At 44.4% G+C, this 21,404-nt stretch overlaps 1 protein-coding gene across 5 annotated transcripts in view; it reads left to right on the top strand.

The window, feature by feature from the left end:
* The window catches only part of zgc:158659 (uncharacterized protein LOC791141 homolog), a 36,645-nt gene extending 21,780 nt beyond the window's left edge, over positions 1–14,865 (top strand). For 3 of the 5 annotated variants that reach the window (XM_034290732.1, XM_034290733.1, XM_034290736.1), the window contains 13 exons: positions 284–365; positions 988–1,152; positions 2,306–2,409; positions 3,340–3,439; positions 3,919–3,990; positions 4,169–4,275; positions 5,736–5,857; positions 6,884–6,962; positions 8,205–8,375; positions 9,612–9,729; positions 9,871–10,022; positions 13,788–13,950; positions 14,688–14,865. In XM_034290732.1, coding sequence (XP_034146623.1) covers positions 284–365; positions 988–1,152; positions 2,306–2,409; positions 3,340–3,439; positions 3,919–3,990; positions 4,169–4,275; positions 5,736–5,857; positions 6,884–6,962; positions 8,205–8,375; positions 9,612–9,729; positions 9,871–10,022; positions 13,788–13,950; positions 14,688–14,798 — 1,546 coding nt within the window. In that variant the 3' untranslated portion in view covers positions 14,799–14,865. Of the gene's footprint in view, positions 1–283; positions 366–987; positions 1,153–2,305; positions 2,410–3,339; positions 3,440–3,918; positions 3,991–4,168; positions 4,276–5,735; positions 5,858–6,883; positions 6,963–8,204; positions 8,376–8,793; positions 8,858–9,611; positions 9,730–9,870; positions 10,023–13,787; positions 14,012–14,132 lie in introns of those variants that run through there. The other 2 variants (XM_034290734.1, XM_034290735.1) reach the window with 2 other exon arrangements.
* Positions 14,866–21,404: the final 6,539 nt, after the last annotated feature.

Raw genomic sequence — 21,404 nt, 5'->3', positions numbered from 1 at the left:
TCCCTCTCCTTACATCCTGTCTCTCACGCTGTCTCCCTCCCATTTCCCTCTCCTTACATCCTGTCTCTCACGCTGTCTCCCTCCCATTTCCCTCTCCCCTGTCTCTCTCCCTGTCTCTCTCCCTGTCTCTCTCCCTGTCTCTCACCCTGTCTCTCTTCCTGTCTCTCTTCCTGTCTCTCTCCCTGTCTCTCTTCCTGTCTCTCTTCCTGTCTCTCTCCCTGTCTCTCACCCTGTCTTTCTCCCTGTCTCTCTTCCTGTCTCTCTCCCTGTCTCTCTCCTCCAGACATTACTGTGTCAACATTCCCGAGTCTCTTCCAAAGCTGCTGCTCTCAGTCAAATGGAACTCCAGGGACGAATGGTCACAGGTAACACACACATACACACCTGACACACACACACACACCTGACACACACTCAAAACCCCTCACACACACACACTTCACACACACAGACACACACACAACTCACACACACACACACCTCACACCCACACACAGTCAAAACAACTCACACACACACCTCACACCCACCCACACTTAAAACGCCTCACACACACACACTGTTGTACTGTTGTATTACTACTCCTCCAGGAGATCTTTATGCTGTTTGTTCTGTAACTACTCCAGTAGATCTTCATCCTGTCTGTCTTACTACTCATCCAGTAGATCCTCATCCTCAGTTTTACTGCTCCTCCAGGAGCTGTCTTTTCCATGCTAGTGTGATTTTAATCCTCTATATATTATTTAGCAGTTTCTCTTGTCCTCCATTAGATGAACTGCCTGTTTCTCTGTCCTCCGTTAGATGCACTGCCTGTTTCTCTGTCCTCCGTTAGATGCACTGCCTGTTTCTCTGTCCTCCGTTAGATGCACTGCCTGTTTCTCTGTCCTCCGTTAGATGCACTGCCTGTTTCTCTGTCCTCCGTTAGATCCACTGCCTGTTTCTCTGTCCTCCGTTAGATCCACTGCCTGTTTCTCTGTCCTCCGTTAGATGTACTGCCTGTTGAGGGACTGGCCTTTGATGCAGCCAGAAAGTGCATTGGAGCTGTTGGACTGTAACTTTCCTGACCCGATGGTTCGGGAGTTCGCCCTACGCTGCCTCGTACAGGGTCTCACCGACGACAAACTGAGCCAGTACCTTCTACAGCTAGTACAGGTATGTCTGTCTTCTACAGCTGGTACAGGTATGTCTGTCTTCTACAGCTGGTACAGGTTGTCTCTCCTTTACATCTAGTACAGGTATGTCTGTCTTCTACAGCTGGTAAAGCTGTGTCTGTCTTCTACAGCTAGTACAGGTATGTCTGTCTTCTACAGCTAGTACAGGTATGTCTGTCTTCTACAGCTAGTACAGGTATGTCTGTCTTCTACAGCTAGTACAGGTATGTCTGTCTTCTACAGCTAGTACAGGTATGTCTGCCTTCTACAGATAGTACAGGTTGTCTGTCTTCTACAGCTGGTACAGGTATGTCTGTCTTCTACAGCTAGTACAGGTTGTCTGTCTGACTTCTACAGCTAGTACAGGTTGTCTCTCCTTTACATCTAGTACAGGTGTGTCTGTCTTCTACAGCTAGTACAGGTATGTCTGTCTTCTACAGCTAGTACAGGTATGTCTGTATTCTACAGCTAGTACAGGTATGTCTGTCTTGTACAGCTAGTACAGGTATGTCTGTCTTGTACAGCTAGTACAGGTATGTCTGTCTTCTACAGCTAGTACAGGTCTGCCTGACTTCTACAGCTAGTACAGTTCTGTCTGTCTGACTTCTACAGCTAGTACAGATCTATTCGTCTGACTTCTACAGCTGGTACAGGACTGTCTGTCTGTTTAACTTCTACAGCTGGTACAGGTCTGTCTGTCTGTTTAACTTCTACAGCTGGTACAGGTCTGTCTGTCTGTTCTACTTCTACAGCTGGTACAGGACTGTCTGTCTGTTTAACCTCTACAGCTGGTACAGGACTGTCTGTCTGTTTAACTTCTACAGCTGGTACAGGTCTGTCTGTCTGTTCTACTTCTACAGCTGGTACAGGACTGTCTGTCTGTTTAAGCTCTACAGCTGGTACAGGTCTGTCCATCTGATTTCTATCGCTGGTACAGGTCTGTCGGTCTTCTACAGCTGGTATGTTTGTTTAACTGTCTGACTGTCTAAAAATGCTTACTACTTACTAGCTTCTAAAGAAAGACAGACATACATAAATACACTAAAAAAGACAGACAGCAAAATCTTGTTGATTGTCTTTCTGTACCTCTTTAGAAGCTAGTAAGTAGTCTTTTATTTGCTTAACTAAGATTCTGTTTGTTTGTGTGTTGGTAGGTGTTGAAGTATGAGATGTACCTGGACAACCCTCTGGCTCGCTTCCTCATCAAGAAAGCTCTGACCAATCAGAGGATAGGACACTTCTTCTTCTGGCATCTTAAGTAAGTACCCTAGACCACTATAGGACACCACTATAGTCTTTATAGGACACCACTAGTCTTTATAGGACACCACTATAGTATTTATAGGACACCACTATAGTCTTTATAGGACACCACTATAGTATTTATAGGACACCACTATAGTCTCTATAGGACACCACTATAGTATTTATAGGACACCATTATGGTCTTTATAGGACACCACTATAGTCTTTATAGGACACCACTATAGTATTTATAGGACACCGTTATAGTATTTATAGGACACCACTATAGTATTTATAGGACACCGTTATAGTATTTATAGGACACCACTATAGTCTTTATAGGACACCGTTATAGTCTTTATAGGACACCATTATAGTCTTTATAGGACACCACTATAGTATTTACAAGACACCACTATAGTCTATATAGGACACCATTATAGTATTTATAGGACACCACTATAGTCTATATAGGACACCATTATAGTCTTTATAGGACACCATTATAGTCTTTATAGGACACCACTATAGTATTTACAAGACACCACTATAGTCTATATAGGACACCATTATAGTATTTATAGGACACCACTATAGTCTATATAGGACACCATTATAGTCTTTATAGGACACCATTATAGTCTCTATAGGACACCACTATAGTATTTATAGGACACCACTATAGTCTTTATAGGACACCACTATAGTATTTACAAGACACCACTATAGTATTTATAGGACACCATTATGGTCTTTATAGGACACCATTATGGTCTTTATAGGACACCACTATAGTCTTTACAAGACACCACTATAGTATTTATAGGACACCACTATAGTCTTTATAGGACACCATTATAGTCTCTATAGGACACCACTATAGTCTTTGTCTTTTTCTCTGTCTGTCTCTCCGTCAATCTCTCTCTCTTCCTGTGTGTTTTAGGTCAGAGATGCATAACAAGACTGTGTCCAGAAGGTTTGGTCTTCTGTTGGAGGCCTTTTGCAGAGCCTGTGGGATGTACCTCAAACATCTCAACAGACAGGTTAGTACTGACACTGGTATTACCTCAAACATCTCAACAGACAGGTTAGTACTGACACTGGTATTACCTCAAACATCTCAACAGACAGGTTAGTACTGACACTGGTATTACCTCAAACATCTCAACAGACAGGTTAATATTGACACTGGTATTACCTCAAACATCTCAACAGACAGGTTAGTACTGACACTGGTATTACCTCAAACATCTCACCAGACAGGTTAGTATTGACACTGGTATTACCTCAAACATCTCACCAGACAGGTTAGTATTGACACTGGTATTACCTCAGATATCTCAACACACAGGTTAGTATTGACACTGGTATTACCTCAAACATCTCACCAGACAGGTTAGTATTGATACCAGTATTACCTCAGATATCTCAAAAGACAGGTTAGTATTGACACTTATTAGTAGTAGTGTAATATCTTGTTGTACTAATGGTGTTGTTGTTAATTTGATACTGATTATTCCAGGTGGAGGCGATGGACAAACTGGTGAACCTTACAGACACTCTGAAACAGGAGAAGAAAGACGAAACCCAGAAGGTAACACACACACACAATTTTAAATGTTATTATTAATAATATTTACTTTATGATATATAGCACTATTCATTACAAAGCGCTATTAGTCTCAAAGAGCTTAAAAAAACACAGGTATTGGCTTTAGCTCTAGATGTTGCTTGGTTGATTTGTCTAACGCTGTGATTTGATTGGTCGGCAGACCCAGATGAAGTTCCTGGTAGAACATATGTCCCGCCCAGACTACATGGAGGCTCTGCAAGGCTTTGTCTCTCCCCTCAACCCTGTTCACCAGCTGGGCAACCTCAGGTACACACACACACACACACACACACACACACGTTTGTTTTTGTGAAATGTGGGGACCAGAAAAACTAAATTCCATGCTCCCTTGCCCTAACCTTAACCTTAACCTTAACCCTAACCCTAACCTTAACCTTAACCTAACCCTAACCCTAACCTTACCTAACCCTAACCCTAACCTTAACCTCAATAAAGTAACATTTATGGCTAAACTTTACCTAGATATAATGGCTAACCTTAACCCTAAACTTAACCAACAACACCTGGACCTTAAAGAAACCCCAATTCTAAGTCTAAAGTTAATTGTAAGTTTGACCCTAAAACTTAACCCTGAGCCAGAAAATGACTTTTGAAATGTGGGGACATGAAAAATGTCCCCACAAGTCACCTTGTTCAGGTTTTAGTATAGTTGTGGGGACAAAATGTCCTGACAAGTCACAAAAACAAACACATACACAACCCTGTTCACCAGCTGGGCAACCTCAGGCACACACACACACACACACACACACACACACAACCCTGTTCACCAGCTGGGCAACCTCAGGTACACACACACACACACACATACACACACACAACCCTGTTCACCAGCTGGGCAACCTCAGGTACACACACACACACACCCCTGTTCACCAGCTGGGCAACCTCAGGAACACACACACACACACACACACACATACACACACACACATACACATACACAACCCTGTTCACCAGCTGGGCAACCTCAGATACACACACACACACACACACACACACAACCCTGTTCACCAGCTGGGCAACCTCAGGTACACACACACACACACACACACACACAACCCTGTTCACCAGCTGGTGTCTTTAACACAACCTGACTGTGTCTAACTGCTCCCAGGCTGAGTGTCTTTAACACAACCTGACTGTGTCTAACTGCTCCCAGGCTGAGTGTCTTTAACACAACCTGACTGTGTCTAACTGCTCCCAGGCTGAGTGTCTTTAACACAACCTGACTGTGTCTAACTGCTCCCAGGCTGAGTGTCTTTAACACAACCTGACTGTGTCTAACTGCTCCCAGGCTGAGTGTCTTTAACACAACCTGACTGTGTCTAACTGCTCCCAGGCTGAGTGTCTTTAACACAACCTGACTGTGTCTAACTGCTCCCAGGCTGAGTGTCTTTAACACAACCTGACTGTGTCTAACTGCTCCCAGGCTGAGTGTCTTTAACACAACCTGACTGTGTCTAACTGCTCCCAGGCTGAGTGTCTTTAACACAACCTGACTGTGTCTAACTGCTCCCAGGCTGAGTGTCTTTAACACAACCTGACTGTGTCTAACTGCTCCCAGGCTGGAGGAGTGTCTTTAACACAACCTGACTGTGTCTAACTGCTCCCAGGCTGAGTGTCTTTAACACAACCTGACTGTGTCTAACTGCTCCCAGGCTGAGTGTCTTTAACACAACCTGACTGTGTCTAACTGCTCCCAGGCTGGAGGAGTGCAGGATCATGTCATCAGCCAAACGTCCTCTGTGGTTGAACTGGGACAATCCTGACATCATGAGTGAACTCCTGTTTACCAACAACGAGGTGATCTTCAAGAACGGAGACGGTGAGAGATACAGAGGAGGGAGAGGGGGTGTGTGTTTGAGGTGTCTGGGTGTGTGTTTATGTGTGTGTGTGTGTGTATGGGGTGTGTGTTTGAGGTGTCAGGGTGTGTGTTTATGTGTGTGTGTGTGTGTATGGCGTGTGTGTATATGTATGGGGTGTGTGTTTGAGGTGTCAGGGTGTGTGTTTATGTGTGTGTGTGTATATGTATGGGGTGTGTGTTTGAGGTGTCAGGGTGTGTGTTTGTGTGTGTGTGTATGGCGTGTGTGTATATGTATGGGGTGTGTGTTTGAGGTGTCAGGGTGTGTGTTTATGTGTGTGTGTATATGTATGGGGTGTGTGTTTGAGGTGTCAGGGTGTGTGTTTGGTGTTTGTGTATATGTATGGGGTGTGTGTTTGAGGTGTCAGGGTGTGTTTATGTGTGTGTGTGTGTATGTATGGGGTGTGTGTTTGAGGTGTCAGGGTGTGTTTATGTGTGTGTGTGTATGGCGTGTGTGTATATGTATGGGGTGTGTGTTTGAGGTGTCAGGGTGTGTTTATGTGTGTGTGTGTATGGCGTGTGTGTATATGTATGGGGTGTGTGTTTGTGGTGTCAGGGTGTGTGTTTATGTGTGTGTGTGTATGGCGTGTGTGTATATGTATGGGGTGTGTGTTTGAGGTGTCAGGGTGTGTGTTTATGTGTGTGTGTATATGTATGGGGTGTGTGTTTGAGGTGTCAGGGTGTGTGTTTATGTGTGTGTGTGTATGGTGTGTGTGTATATGTATGGGGTGTGTTTATGTGTGTGTGTGTATATGTATGGGGTGTGTGTTTGAGGTGTCAGGGTGGGTGTGTATGTTATACACTACTGCATTCCATAACTTCATCACTCAGACACTAAAGCATCCTCAACGGTGTGTGTGTGTGTGTCTGTGTGTATATGTGTGTATGGTGTGCGTGTTGGTGTGTGTGTGTATATGTATGGTGTGTGTGTTTGTGTGAATGTATGGTGTGTGTGTGTGTATGTGTGTTTTTAATCTTTAATTTAACCAGATCTCCGGCAGGACATGCTGACTCTGCAGATTATTAAGATTATGGAGAATATCTGGCAGAACCAGGGACTGGACCTGAGGTAACACCCTGCTCACACACACTCACACACACACACACACACAAACACTCACACACACTCACACACACACACACACTCACACACACACAAACACTCACACACACACTCACACACACACACACACACACTCACACTTGAATGTCTTGTTGCGAATGTTCTTTTCATAAGTGTGGTGTCAGCCAACCAGGAAAATACAGTGGATTTAATAAGTCTACACACCCCTGTTAAAATGCCAGGTTTTTGTGATGTAAAAGAATGAGACAAAGATAAATCACGTCAGAACCTTTTCCACTTTTAATGTGACCTATAATGTGAACAATTCAATTAAAAAACAAACTGAAATCTTCGAGGGGGAAAAATGAAAAATAAAAACCTTATAAAAACCTTGGATGTTTGTCTATAGATAAATAAATACTAACTCCACCCCAACAGGATGATGTCATATGGATGTCTGTCTATAGATAAATAACTACTAACTCCACCCCAACAGGATGATGTCATATGGATGTCTGTCTATAGATAAATAACTACTAACTCCACCCCAACAGGATGATGTCATATGGATGTCTGTCTATAGATAAATAACAATAACTCCACCCCAACAGGATGATGTCATATGGATGTCTGTCTATAGATAAATAACTACTAACTCCACCCCAACAGGATGATGTCATATGGATGTCTGTCTATAGATAAATAACAATAACTCCACCCCAACAGGATGATGTCATATGGATGTCTGTCTATAGATAAATAAATACTAACTCCACCCCAACAGGATGATGTCATATGGATGTCTGTCTATAGATAAATAAATACTAACTCCACCCCAACAGGATGATGTCATATGGATGTCTGTCTATAGATAAATAAACACTAACTCCACCCCAACAGGATGATGTCATATGGATGTCTGTCTATAGATAAATAAACACTAACTCCACCCCAACAGGATGATGTCATATGGATGTCTGTCTATAGATAAATAACTACTAACTCCACCCCAACAGGATGATGTCATATGGATGTCTGTCTATAGATAAATAAACACTAACTCCACCCCAACAGGATGATGTCATATGGATGTCTGTCTATAGATAAATAAATACTAACTCCTCCCCAACAGGATGATGTCATATGGATGTCTGTCTATAGATAAATAAACACTAACTCCACCCCAACAGGATGATGTCATATGGATGTCTGTCTATAGATAAATAAATACTAACTCCACCCCAACAGGATGCTGCCGTACGGCTGTCTGTCTATAGGCGACTGTGTTGGTCTGATCGAGGTGGTGAAGAACAGCTACACCATCATGCAGATCCAGTGTAAAGGAGGCCTAAAGGGGGCGCTGCAGTTCAACAGCAACACTCTGCATCACTGGATCAAAGACAAAAACAGAGGAGAGGCGTGAGTACACCTGTCTGTCTGTATGTTACACCTGTCTCTCTGTCTGTTAGACCAGTCTGTCAGTTACAGCTGTCTGTCTGGTACCCCTGTCTCTCTCTGTTACACATGTCTGTCTGTTACATGTGTCTCTGTCTATTACATCTGTCTGTTTGTCTGTTACACGTGTCTGTCTGTAACACCTGTCTGTTTTCTCAGCTATAATAGAGCGATAGACCTGTTCATATGTCTGTCTGTCTTGTCAGTTATAACAGAGCGATAGACCTGTTCATATGTCTGTCTTTTCAGTTATAACAGAGCGATAGACCTGTTCATATGTCTGTCTTGTCAGTTATAACAGAGCGATAGACCTGTTCATATATCTGTCTTGTCAATTATAACAGAGCGATAGACCTGTTCATATGTCTGTCTGTCTTGTCAGTTATGACAGAGCGATAGACCTGTTCATATGTCTGTCTTTTCAGTTATAACAGAGCGATAGACCTGTTCATATGTCTGTCTGTCTTGTCAGTTATGACAGAGCGATAGACCTGTTCATATATCTGTCTTGTCAGTTATGACAGAGCGATATACCTGTTCATATGTCTGTCTGTCTTGTCAGTTATGACAGAGCGATAGACCTGTTCATATATCTGTCTTGTCAGTTATGACAGAGCGATATACCTGTTCATATGTCTGTCTGTCTTGTCAGTTATGACAGAGCGATAGACCTGTTCATATGTCTGTCTGTCTTGTCAGTTATGACAGAGCGATAGACCTGTTCATATGTCTGTCTTGTCAATTATAACAGAGCGATAGACCTGTTCATATGTCTGTCTGTCTTGTCAGTTATGACAGAGCGATAGACCTGTTCATATGTCTGTCTTGTCAATTATAACAGAGCGATAGACCTGTTCATATGTCTGTCTGTCTTGTCAGTTATGACAGAGCGATAGACCTGTTCATATATCTGTCTTGTCAATTATAACAGAGCGATAGACCTGTTCATATGTCTGTCTTGTCAGTTATGACAGAGCGATATACCTGTTCATATGTCTGTCTCTCTTGTCAGTTATGACAGAGCGATAGACCTGTTCATATGTCTGTCTGTCTTGTCAGTTATGACAGAGCGATATACCTGTTCATATGTCTGTCTGTCTTGTCAGTTATGACAGAGCGATAGACCTGTTCATATGTCTGTCTGTCTTGTCAGTTATGACAGAGCGATATACCTGTTAATATGTCTGTCTGTCTTGTCAGTTATGACAGAGCGATAGACCTGTTCACGCGGTCCTGTGCAGGATACTGTGTAGCCACCTTCATCCTGGGGATTGGGGACAGACACAACTCCAACATCATGGTCAAGGAGAATGGCCAGGTAACTCACACACACACACAACACACCCACACACTCCTCAGTCTCAGAGAGAATATCTCATCAACCCTGAATGAAAGGTAATTCAGATGTCTGGGAAAACAACAGTAAGAAAAGTGGTTATAAACAGCATCCCTCCTCTAGCTGTTCCATATAGACTTTGGTCACTTCCTGGATCATAAGAAGAAGAAGTTTGGCTACAAGAGGGAGAGGGTTCCATTTGTTCTGACACAGGACTTCCTCATCGTCATCAGCAAGGGTGTCCAGGAGTGTACCAAGACCAAGGAATTTGAGAGGTACCACTATGCATGCACACCCACACACACACACACACACACCCACACACCCGCACACACCCGCACACACCCACACACACCCACACACACCCACACCCACACACATCCACACACATTTGTTTTTATATCCTCATGGGGCCCTGAAAAACGTAATTGCATGCTCCCTTGCCCTAATCTTTACCCTAACCCTAACCTAACCCTAATCTAAATCTAACCCTAACCTAACCCTGATCTAAACCTAACCCTAACCTAACCCTAATCTAACCCTAACCCTAACGTTAACCTCAATAAAAGTAACATATATGCTTAAACTTTAACTAGATGTAATGCCTAACCTTAACCCTAAACTTAACCAACAACGCCTGGACCTTAAAGAAACCCCAATTCTAACTATGAAATCAATTGTAATTTTGACCCTAAACCCTGAGCCGGAAATTTACTTTCCCCTCATGGGGCCCTAAAGAATGTCCCCACAAGGCATGTTTTTCAGGTTTTGCTATAGTTGTGGGGACAAAATGGCCCCACAAGGTAATTTGGATTTTAGAAATTGCCATCACAACACACACACTCACACCTATATACCCACACACAACTATACAACCACTCCCGACACACACACCTATATATACACACACTGCCTTTCTCGGCCCCCCATATACTCAGTGTTAAGCCCCTCTCCTCCTCCACTAGGTTTACAGTCCCCATATACCTCCTCCACTAGGTTAACAGTGCCCATATACTCAGTTTTAAGCCCCTCTCCTCCTCCACTAGGTTTACAGTCCCCATATAACCAGTATTAAGCCCCTCTCATCCTCCACTAGGTTTACAATCCCCATATACCCCGTTTTAAGCCCCTCTCCTCCTCCACTAGGTTTACAGTCCCCATATAACCAGTATTAAGCCCCTCTCATCCTCCATTAGGTTTACAATCCCCATATACCCCGTTTTAAGCCCCTCTCCTCCTCCACTAGGTTTACAGTCCCCATATACTCAGTATTAAGCCCCTCTCCTCCTCCACTAGGTTTACAGTCCCCATATAACCAGTATTAAGCCCCTCTCCTCCTCCACTAGGTTTACAGTCCCCATATACCCAGTGTAAAGCCCCTCTCCTCCACTAGGTTTACAGTCCCCATATAACCAGTATTAAGCCCCTCTCCTCCTCCACTAGGTTTACAATCCCCATATATCCCGTGTTAAGCCCCTCTCCTCCTCCACTAGGTTTACAGTCCCCATATACCCAGTGTAAAGCCCCTCTCATCCTCCACTAGGTTTACAGTCCCCATATACCCAGTATTAAGCCCCTCTCATCCTCCACTAGGTTTACAGTCCCCATATACCCAGTGTAAAGCCCCTCTCCTCCTCCACTAGGTTTACAGTCCCCATATACCCAGTGTAAAGCCCCTCTCCTCCTCCACTAGGTTTACAGTCCCCATATACCCAGTGTAAAGCCCCTCTCCTCCTCCACTAGGTTTACAGTCCCCATATACCCCAGTGTAAAGCCCCTCTCCTCCTCCACTAGGTTTACAGTCCCCATATAACCAGTATTAAGCCCCTCTCATCCTCCACTAGGTTTACAATCCCCATATACCCCGTTTTAAGCCCCTCTCCTCCTCCACTAGGTTTACAGTCCCCATATAACCAGTATTAAGCCCCTCTCATCCTCCACTAGGTTTACAATCCCCATATACCCCGTTTTAAGCCCCTCTCCTCCTCCACTAGGTTTACAGTCCCCATATACTCAGTATTAAGCCCCTCTCCTCCTCCACTAGGTTTACAGTCCCCATATAACCAGTATTAAGCCCCTCTCCTCCTCCACTAGGTTTACAGTCCCCATATACCCAGTGTAAAGCCCCTCTCCTCCACTAGGTTTACAGTCCCCATATAACCAGTATTAAGCCCCTCTCCTCCTCCACTAGGTTTACAATCCCCATATATCCCGTGTTAAGCCCCTCTCCTCCTCCACTAGGTTTACAGTCCCCATATAACCAGTATTAAGCCCCTCTCATCCTCCACTAGGTTTACAGTCCCCATATAACCAGTATTAAGCCCCTCTCCTCCTCCACTAGGTTTACAATCCCCATATATCCCGTGTTAAGCCCCTCTCATCCTCCACTAGGTTTACAATCCCCATATAACCAGTATTAAGCCCCTCTCATCCTCCACTAGGTTTACAGTCCCCATATACCCAGTGTAAAGCCCCTCTCCACCTCCACTAGGTTTACAGTCCCCATATACCCAGTATTAAGCCCCTCTCATCCTCCACTAGGTTTACAGTCCCCATATACCCAGTGTAAAGCCCCTCTCCTCCTCCACTAGGTTTACAGTCCCCATATACCCAGTGTAAAGCCCCTCTCCTCCTCCACTAGGTTTACAGTCCCCATATACCCAGTGTAAAGCCCCTCTCCTCCTCCACTAGGTTTACAGTCCCCATATACCCCAGTGTAAAGCCCCTCTCCTCCTCCACTAGGTTTACAGTCCCCATATAACCAGTATTAAGCCCCTCTCATCCTCCACTAGGTTTACAATCCCCATATACCCCGTTTTAAGCCCCTCTCCTCCTCCACTAGGTTTACAGTCCCCATATAACCAGTATTAAGCCCCTCTCATCCTCCACTAGGTTTACAATCCCCATATACCCCGTTTTAAGCCCCTCTCCTCCTCCACTAGGTTTACAGTCCCCATATACTCAGTATTAAGCCCCTCTCCTCCTCCACTAGGTTTACAGTCCCCATATAACCAGTATTAAGCCCCTCTCCTCCTCCACTAGGTTTACAGTCCCCATATACCCAGTGTAAAGCCCCTCTCCTCCACTAGGTTTACAGTCCCCATATAACCAGTATTAAGCCCCTCTCCTCCTCCACTAGGTTTACAATCCCCATATATCCCGTGTTAAGCCCCTCTCCTCCTCCACTAGGTTTACAGTCCCCATATAACCAGTATTAAGCCCCTCTCATCCTCCACTAGGTTTACAGTCCCCATATAACCAGTATTAAGCCCCTCTCATCCTCCACTAAATTTACAATCCCCATATAACCAGTATTAAGCCCCTCTCATCCTCCACTAGGTTTACAATCCCCATATAACCAGTATTAAGCCCCTCTCATCCTCCACTAGGTTTACAGTCCCCATATACCCAGTGTAAAGCCCCTCTCCTCCTCCACTAGGTTTACAGTCCCCATATACCCAGTATTAAGCCCCTCTCATCCTCCACTAGGTTTACAGTCCCCATATACCCAGTGTAAAGCCCCTCTCCTCCTCCACTAGGTTTACAGTCCCCATATACCCAGTGTAAAGCCCCTCTCCTCCTCCACTAGGTTTACAGTCCCCATATACCCAGTGTAAAGCCCCTCTCCTCCTCCACTAGGTTTACAGTCCCCATATACCCCAGTGTAAAGCCCCTCTCCTCCTCCACTAGGTTTACAATCCCCATATACCCAGTGTAAAGCCCCTCTCATCCTCCACTAGGTTTACAATCCCCATATACCCAGTATTAAGCCCCTCTCATCCTCCACTAGGTTTACAATCCCCATATACCCAGTGTAAAGCCCCTCTCATCCTCCACTAGGTTTACAATCCCCATATACCCAGTGTAAAGCCCCTCTCCTCCTCCACTAGGTTTACAATCCCCATATACCCAGTGTAAAGCCCCTCTCATCCTCCACTAGGTTTACAATCCCCATATACCCAGTATTAAGCCCCTCTCATCCTCCACTAGGTTTACAATCCCCATATACCCAGTGTAAAGCCCCTCTCCTCCTCCACTAGGTTCCAGGAGATGTGTTACAAGGCCTACCTGGCCATCCGGCAACACGCCTCTCTCTTCATCAACCTGTTCTCTCTGCTGCTGGGCTGTGGCATGCCTGAACTACAGTCCTTTGATGACATTGCCTACCTGAGGAAGACCCTGGCTCTGGAGAAGAGCCAACAGGTAAAACCCCTGACCTCTGACCCATAACCCTAGCTGAGGAAGACCATGGCTCTGGAGAAGAGCCAATAATAAATTTTATTTATAATGCACTTTATATCAATTAAATGACCTCAAAGTGCTACAATGCATTAGCCTAAAAGCATAGAACAGCGACATTAAAATAACACAATTAAACAAAAAAGGCCAACAGGTAAAACCTCTGACCTCTGACCCATAACCCTACCTGAGGAACACCTTGGCTCTGGAGAAGAGCCAACAGGTAAAACCTCTGACCTCTGACCCATAACCCTGCCTGAGGAACACCTTGGCTCTGGAGAACAGCCAACAGGTAAAACCCCTGACCTCTGACCCATAACCCTACCTGAGGAAGAACCTTACTGATGACTGAGTTCCGGCACCTATAAAATGTTTAAAATAGAATGTGTTGTGTGGCTCCTGAATGGGGCAGCTGTCTGAACTTGGTTGAACAAGCAGCAGGATGAGATCCAGACCGTTATTGGAAATGCTTCAGAAAGGCAGGGCCTTGAGACACTACTTAGATCACAACACTGGGCAGAAATGTGTTCTGCTATTACCTATTATTAGCTTTTATTAGCTGTTATTACCTATTATTACCTGTTATTCTCTGGTATTACCTGTTATTACTTGGTCCCAATTATTACATGATATTACCTCCCATTATCTGATATTACCTGTTATTACCCGTTATTACATGTTATGTGTCTTTCTGCTACCAGGAGGCGCTGGAGTACTTCACCAAGCAGATGAACGATGCCCATCATGGAGGCTGGACCACTAAGATGGACTGGATCTTCCACACAATCAGACACATGCCCAATGAACACTGACACACACACACACACACACACAATCAGACACATGCCCAATGAACACTGACACACACACACACACACACACACAATCAGACACATGCCCAATGAACACTGACACACACACACACACACAGACACACAATGAAAACTGGCACACACACACACCATAAGACACATGCCCAATGAACACTGACACACACACACACACACATCAGACGCAGGGCCAGTGAACACTGACACACACACATCAGACACAGGGCCAGTGAACACTGACACACACACACACACATCAGACGCAGGGCCAGTGAACACAGACACACTCACGCATCAGACGCAGGGCCAGTGAACACTGACACACACACACACATCAGACGCAGGGCCAGTGAACACTGACACACACACACACATCAGACGCAGGGCCAGTGAACACTGACACACACACACACATCAGACGCAGGGCCAGTGAACACTGACACACACACACATCAGACGCAGGGCCAGTGAACACTGACACACACATCAGACGCAGGACCAGTGAACACTGACACACACACACACACATCAGACGCAGGGCCAGTGAACACTGACACACACACACATCAGACGCAGGGCCAGTGAACACTGACACACACACACACATCAGACGCAGGACCAGTGAACACTGACACACACACACACAGGGCCAGTGAACACTGACACACACACACACATCAGACACAGGGCCAGTGAACACTGACACACACACACATCAGACGCAGGGCCAGTGAACACTGACACACACACACACACAACAGACGCAGGACCAGTGAACACTGACACACACACACACACACACAACAGACGCAGGGCCAGTGAACACTGACACACACACACACACACACAACAGACGCAGGGCCAGTGAACACTGACACACACACACACACACACAACAGACGCAGGGCCAGTGAACACTGACACACACACACACACACAACAGACGCAGGGCCAGTGAACACTGACACACACACACACACAACAGACGCAGGGCCAGTGAACACTGACACACACACACACATCAGACGCAGGACCAGTGAACACTGACACACACACACATCAGACACAGGACCAGTGAACACTGACACACACACACACATCAGACGCAGGACCAGTGAACACTGACACACACACACATCAGACGCAGGGCCAGTGAACACTGACACACACACACACACACATCAGACGCAGGGCCAGTGAACACTGACACACACACACACACACAGAGACACTTAAACACCCAGTTTCTACTGTGACATGACGTATAGGAGCAATTATACTGATCTTTAGTAGTTTCAATAGACAACACTGTAACACACACACACACACACACTGTAACACACACACACACGTCCCCTCTCCCATACTCACAGATGTATCTGAACATGAACGCGCGCACACACACACACACACACACACACAGTTGCTCCCCTGCACTATGTAGAAGACTTAAGAAACTGCACAGACACACACACACACACACACAGAGAATCCCACACAGCTGCTCACACCACTGTTCTAAATGCACTAATTGGGTTTAATGGGACAATAGAGATTATGATAATGATGGGTAATGTCTTAGGCTGATGTTAGATTGATGTTGGGGGGATGTTGGGGTGATGTTGGGCTGATGATTGGCTGATACTGGGGGGATGTTGGGGTGATGATTGGCTGATATTGGGGGAATGGTTGGGTGATGTTGGGCTGATGGCAGTCCTACAGAGGTGTGGGGATATGGGATGTTGTGTAATTTGTCGCTTGTGTTGTTTTTTGATCCTCAGGGTTTGGCAAAGGTCAAAGGTTGCTGCCACAACAAAGCCAAAGGCTATGGGAAAATATCTGACCTGCACTGAAACAGACAAAAAGAACAAACATTGACAGGAAAAACTTCAATATTACAATGACCATAATCATTTGTAGTCTATCTTAGTCTTCCTAATTCTATAAATATCACTTAAGAATCGAACAAAAAAAGAAAACTTGGTTGGTTTTTGAGATACTTTGTTTGAATAGAACAAACTTTACTGATTATATTAATATTCAGAATGAGATTTATTTTATATTGTGCTTTTCATTTCAAAGTGAATTTCAAAGATGCTTCAAAAATGAAAGAAAATCCAATTTAGGGAACAACCAGCCTGTGTTTGAGTGGAGCCAGCTTTATTGATAACCAGCAGATTGAAGAGTCACTGTGAGAGCAATATGCCCTGCCTACACCACACAATCCCACCTGACTAGTCTCCAGAAACTGTTTGGTTAAACCAAAAGCTGACTAGGCTTAAGGAACCTTCTAGTTAAAATTAACCTGATTTGTCTACAGGACCAGACTAGTTATCCTAAACCTGGACTGTTAAACTAATGCCCAGGACTGTCAGGATAATCCATCAGGCCTGTCAGGATAATCCACCAGGCCTCTCAGGATAATCCACCGAGACTGTCAGGAAAATCCACCGAGACTGTCAGGATAATCCACCGAGACTGTCAGGATAATCCACCAGGCCTGTCTGGATAATCCACGAGACTGTCAAGATAATCTACCAGGCCTCTCAGGATAATCCACCGAGACTGTCAGGATAATCCACCAGGCCTGTCTGGATAATCCACGAGACTGTCAAGATAATCTACCAGGCCTCTCAGGATTATCCACAGAGACTGTCAGGATAATCCACCAGGCCTCACAGGATAATCCACCAGGCCTCTCAGGATAATCCACAGAGACTGTCAGGATAATCCACCAGGCCTCACAGGATAATCCACCAGGCCTCTCAGGATAATCCACAGAGACTGTCAGGATAATCCACCAGGCCTGTCTGGATAATCCACGAGACTGTCAGGATAATCTACCAGGACTGTCAGGATAATCCACCGAGACTGTCAGGATAATCCACCAGGCCTCTCAGGATAATCCACGAGACTGTCAGGATAATCCACCAGGCCACTCAGGATAATCCACCGAGACTGTCAGGATAATCCACCAGGCCTGTCTGGATAATCCACAAGACTGTCAAGATAATCTACCAGGCCTCTCAGGATAATCCATCAGGCCTGTCAGGATAATCCACCAGGCCTCTCAGGATAATCCACCGAGACTGTCAGGATAATCCACCAGGCCTGTCTGGATAATCCACGAGACTGTCAAAATAATCTACCAGGCCTCTCAGGATAATCCACCGAGACTGTCAGGATAATCCACCAGGCCTGTCTGGATAATCCATGAGACTGTCAAGATAATCTACCAGGCCTCTCAGGATAATCCACAGAGACTGTCAGGATAATCCACCAGGCCTCACAGGATAATCCACCAGGCCTCTCAGGATAATCCACAGAGACTGTCAGGATAATCCACCAGGCCTGTCTGGATAATCCACGAGACTGTCAGGATAATCTACCAGGACTGCCAGGATAATACACCGAGACTGTCAAGATAATCCACCAGGCCTCTCAGGATAATCCACCGAGACTGTCAGGATAATCCACCAGGCCTGTCTGGATAATCTACAAGACTGTCAGGATAATCCACCAGGCCACTCAGGATAATCCACAGAGACTGTCAGGATAATCCACCAGGCCTGTCTGGATAATCCACGGGACTGTCAGGATAATCTACCAGGACTGTCAGGATAATCCACCAGGACAGTGTGTGGGGTGTGTATAAGGTTTAGTGTGTTCAGTCAGACCCACACAGTGGTAGCAGTAGGTTCTTATATTGAACCGAGTTAATTTGACCATAGGAAAATGAGATACTGTGTGAATATGTCAGGGCAGGTTTGACTGAATTTAGCTATACATTGTTTTATTATGAGTTGTGTAATTATCAGGGATATAATTCTAAAAAGACAATCTCAGAGACACCTAATGAGGTCAATAAATAATCAGGTTTTCTGACCGAACTCAACCACGATGTTATAGGCACTAGTTTTATCTCGACAGTCTCTCCATTCAGTCTGATCTGGTTGAAGACTGGTGTTTGTAGACGTTAGAACACCACCTGGTGGGCGTAGTAGCAAACTGCACTATTTTAAAAGGATAATTCATGGTGATTAGTTTCTGTGGCTCATTGGTGTTTTTGTATCAATGTTATGATCGATTACAAAAGTCATGGCGTAAGTGGTTTTCATTTGTGATGAATTTAGTAACTGAAGCTGTTTGGTTGTTAAGTGGAGTAGCGGGGAATTAAATCTTTAGACATTTGGGTCCAACTATGAATACTTCCATATCATATCCATTGACCAATCAGTGAGGATGTATAACCAATAACATCCATTTAGATAATGTACATGTGTGTGCATGACTCATTTACTGGATTCTAAATATTCACCATTATTATTGGTTTACTCCTCATTTAGAAATAGTCAATAACTGACATGATGCAACCGGTTTTGTATGTTGACCAACAACAAGCAATATTGCTCTTGAATCAGGGTTTATAACTGCCCTAAGGAGCTCTGTAGGCACGTTATTAGCGGTTGTAGCGTTGTGTATCAGTGAGGTGGGTCTTTGTGGAGAATCACTGTACTGTATTTTGATAAAGTTTGTACTCTACTGCTGGGTGGCTTCCACCCCCTTGTGGCGAGAGCGGATCCTGTGTGTTAATGCTAATGTTTATAGTCCAACTGTTGTTTAATAAATATTTTACAACTTCAACCATTACCACTGTGGTTAATACAACCTCAACCATTACCACTGTGGTAAATACAACCTCAACCATTACCACTGTGGTTAATACAACCTCAACCATTACCACTGTGGTAAATACAACCTCAACCATTACCACTGTGGTTAATACAACCTCAACCATTACCACTGTGGTAAATACAACCTCAACCATTACCACTGTGGTTAATACAACCTCAACCATTACCACTGTGGTAAATACAACCTCAACCATTACCACTGTGGTTAATACAACCTCAACCATTACCACTGTGGTAAATACAACCTCAACCATTACCACTGTGGTAAATACAACTTCAACCATTACCACTGTGGTTAATGCAACCTAAACCATTACCACTGTGGTAAATACAACCTCAACCATTACCACTGTGGTAAATACAACCTCAACCATTACTACTGTGGTAAATACAACCTCAACCATTACTACTGTGGTAAATACAACCTGAACCATTATCACTGTGGTAAATACAACCTCAACCATTACTACTGTGGTAAATACAACCTCAACCATTACTACTGTGGTAAATACAACCTGAACCATTACCACTGTGGTTAATACAACCTAAACCATTACCACTGTGGTAAATAGAACCTAAACCATTATCACTGTGGTAAATACAACCTCAACCATTACCACTGTGGTTAATACAACCTCAACCATTACTACTGTGATAAATACAACCTCAACCATTACCACTGTGGTAAATACAACCTCAACCATTTCCACTGTGGTAAATACAACCTCAACTATTACCACTGTGCCAAGAAAACATCCCCCACACCATTACACCACCACCAGCAGCCTGCACAGTGGTAACAAGGCATGATGGATCCATGTTCTCATTCTGTTTACGCCAAATTCTGACTCTACCATCTGAATGTCTCAACAGAAATCGAGACTCATCAGACCAGGCAACATTTTTCCAGTCTTTAACTGTCCAATTGTGGTGAGCTCGTGCAAATTGTAGCCTCTTTTTCCTACTTGTAGTGGAGATGAGTGGGACCCGGTGGGGTCTTCTGTTGTAGCCCATCTGCCTCAGCTTGAATCAGTCGGCTCATTCTCCTCTGACCTCTAGCATCAACAAGGCATTTTCGCCCACAGGACTGCTGCATACTGGATGTTTTTCCCTTTTCACACCATTCTTTGTAAACCCTAGAAATGGTTGTGCATGAAAATCCCAGTAACTGAGCAGATTGTGAAATACTCAGACCGGCCGGTCTGGCACCAACAACCATGCCACGCTCACAATTGCTTATATCACCTTTCTTTCCCATTCTGACATTCAGTTTGGAGTTCAGGAGATTGTCTTGACCAGGACCACACCCCTAAATGCATTGAAGCAACTGCCATGTGATTGGTTGATTTGATAATTGCATTAATGAGAAATTGAACAGGTGATCCTAATAATCCTTTAGGTGAGTGTATATAACAGTATCTAAAGTAAGAGCTGGCACACCATATTTAACAGTATCCGAAGTTAGAGCTGGTACACCTTATTTAACAGTATCTGAAGTTAGAGCTGGTACACCTTATTTAACAGTATCTGAAGTTAGAGCTGGTATACCTTATTTAACAGTATCTTAAGAGCTGGTACACCTTATTTAACAGTATCTGAAGTTAGAGCTGGCACACCATATTTAACAGTATCTGAAGTTAGAGCTGGTACACCTTATTTAACAGTATCTGAAGTAAGAGCTGGTACACCTTATTTAACAGTATCTGAAGTAAGAGCTGGTACACCTTATTTAACAGTATCTGAAGTTAGAGCTGGTACACCTTATTTAACAGTATCTGAAGTAAGAGCTGGTACACCTTATTTAACAGTATCTGAAGTAAGAGCTGGTACACCTTATTTAACAGTATCTGAAGTAAGAGCTGGTACACCATATTTAACAGTATCTGAAGTAAGA

Source organism: Esox lucius, chromosome 24 (genome assembly GCF_011004845.1).
Source record: "Esox lucius isolate fEsoLuc1 chromosome 24, fEsoLuc1.pri, whole genome shotgun sequence".
Lineage (NCBI taxonomy): Eukaryota > Metazoa > Chordata > Actinopteri > Esociformes > Esocidae > Esox > Esox lucius.
This window is presented reverse-complemented; position numbering and strand designations above follow the sequence as displayed.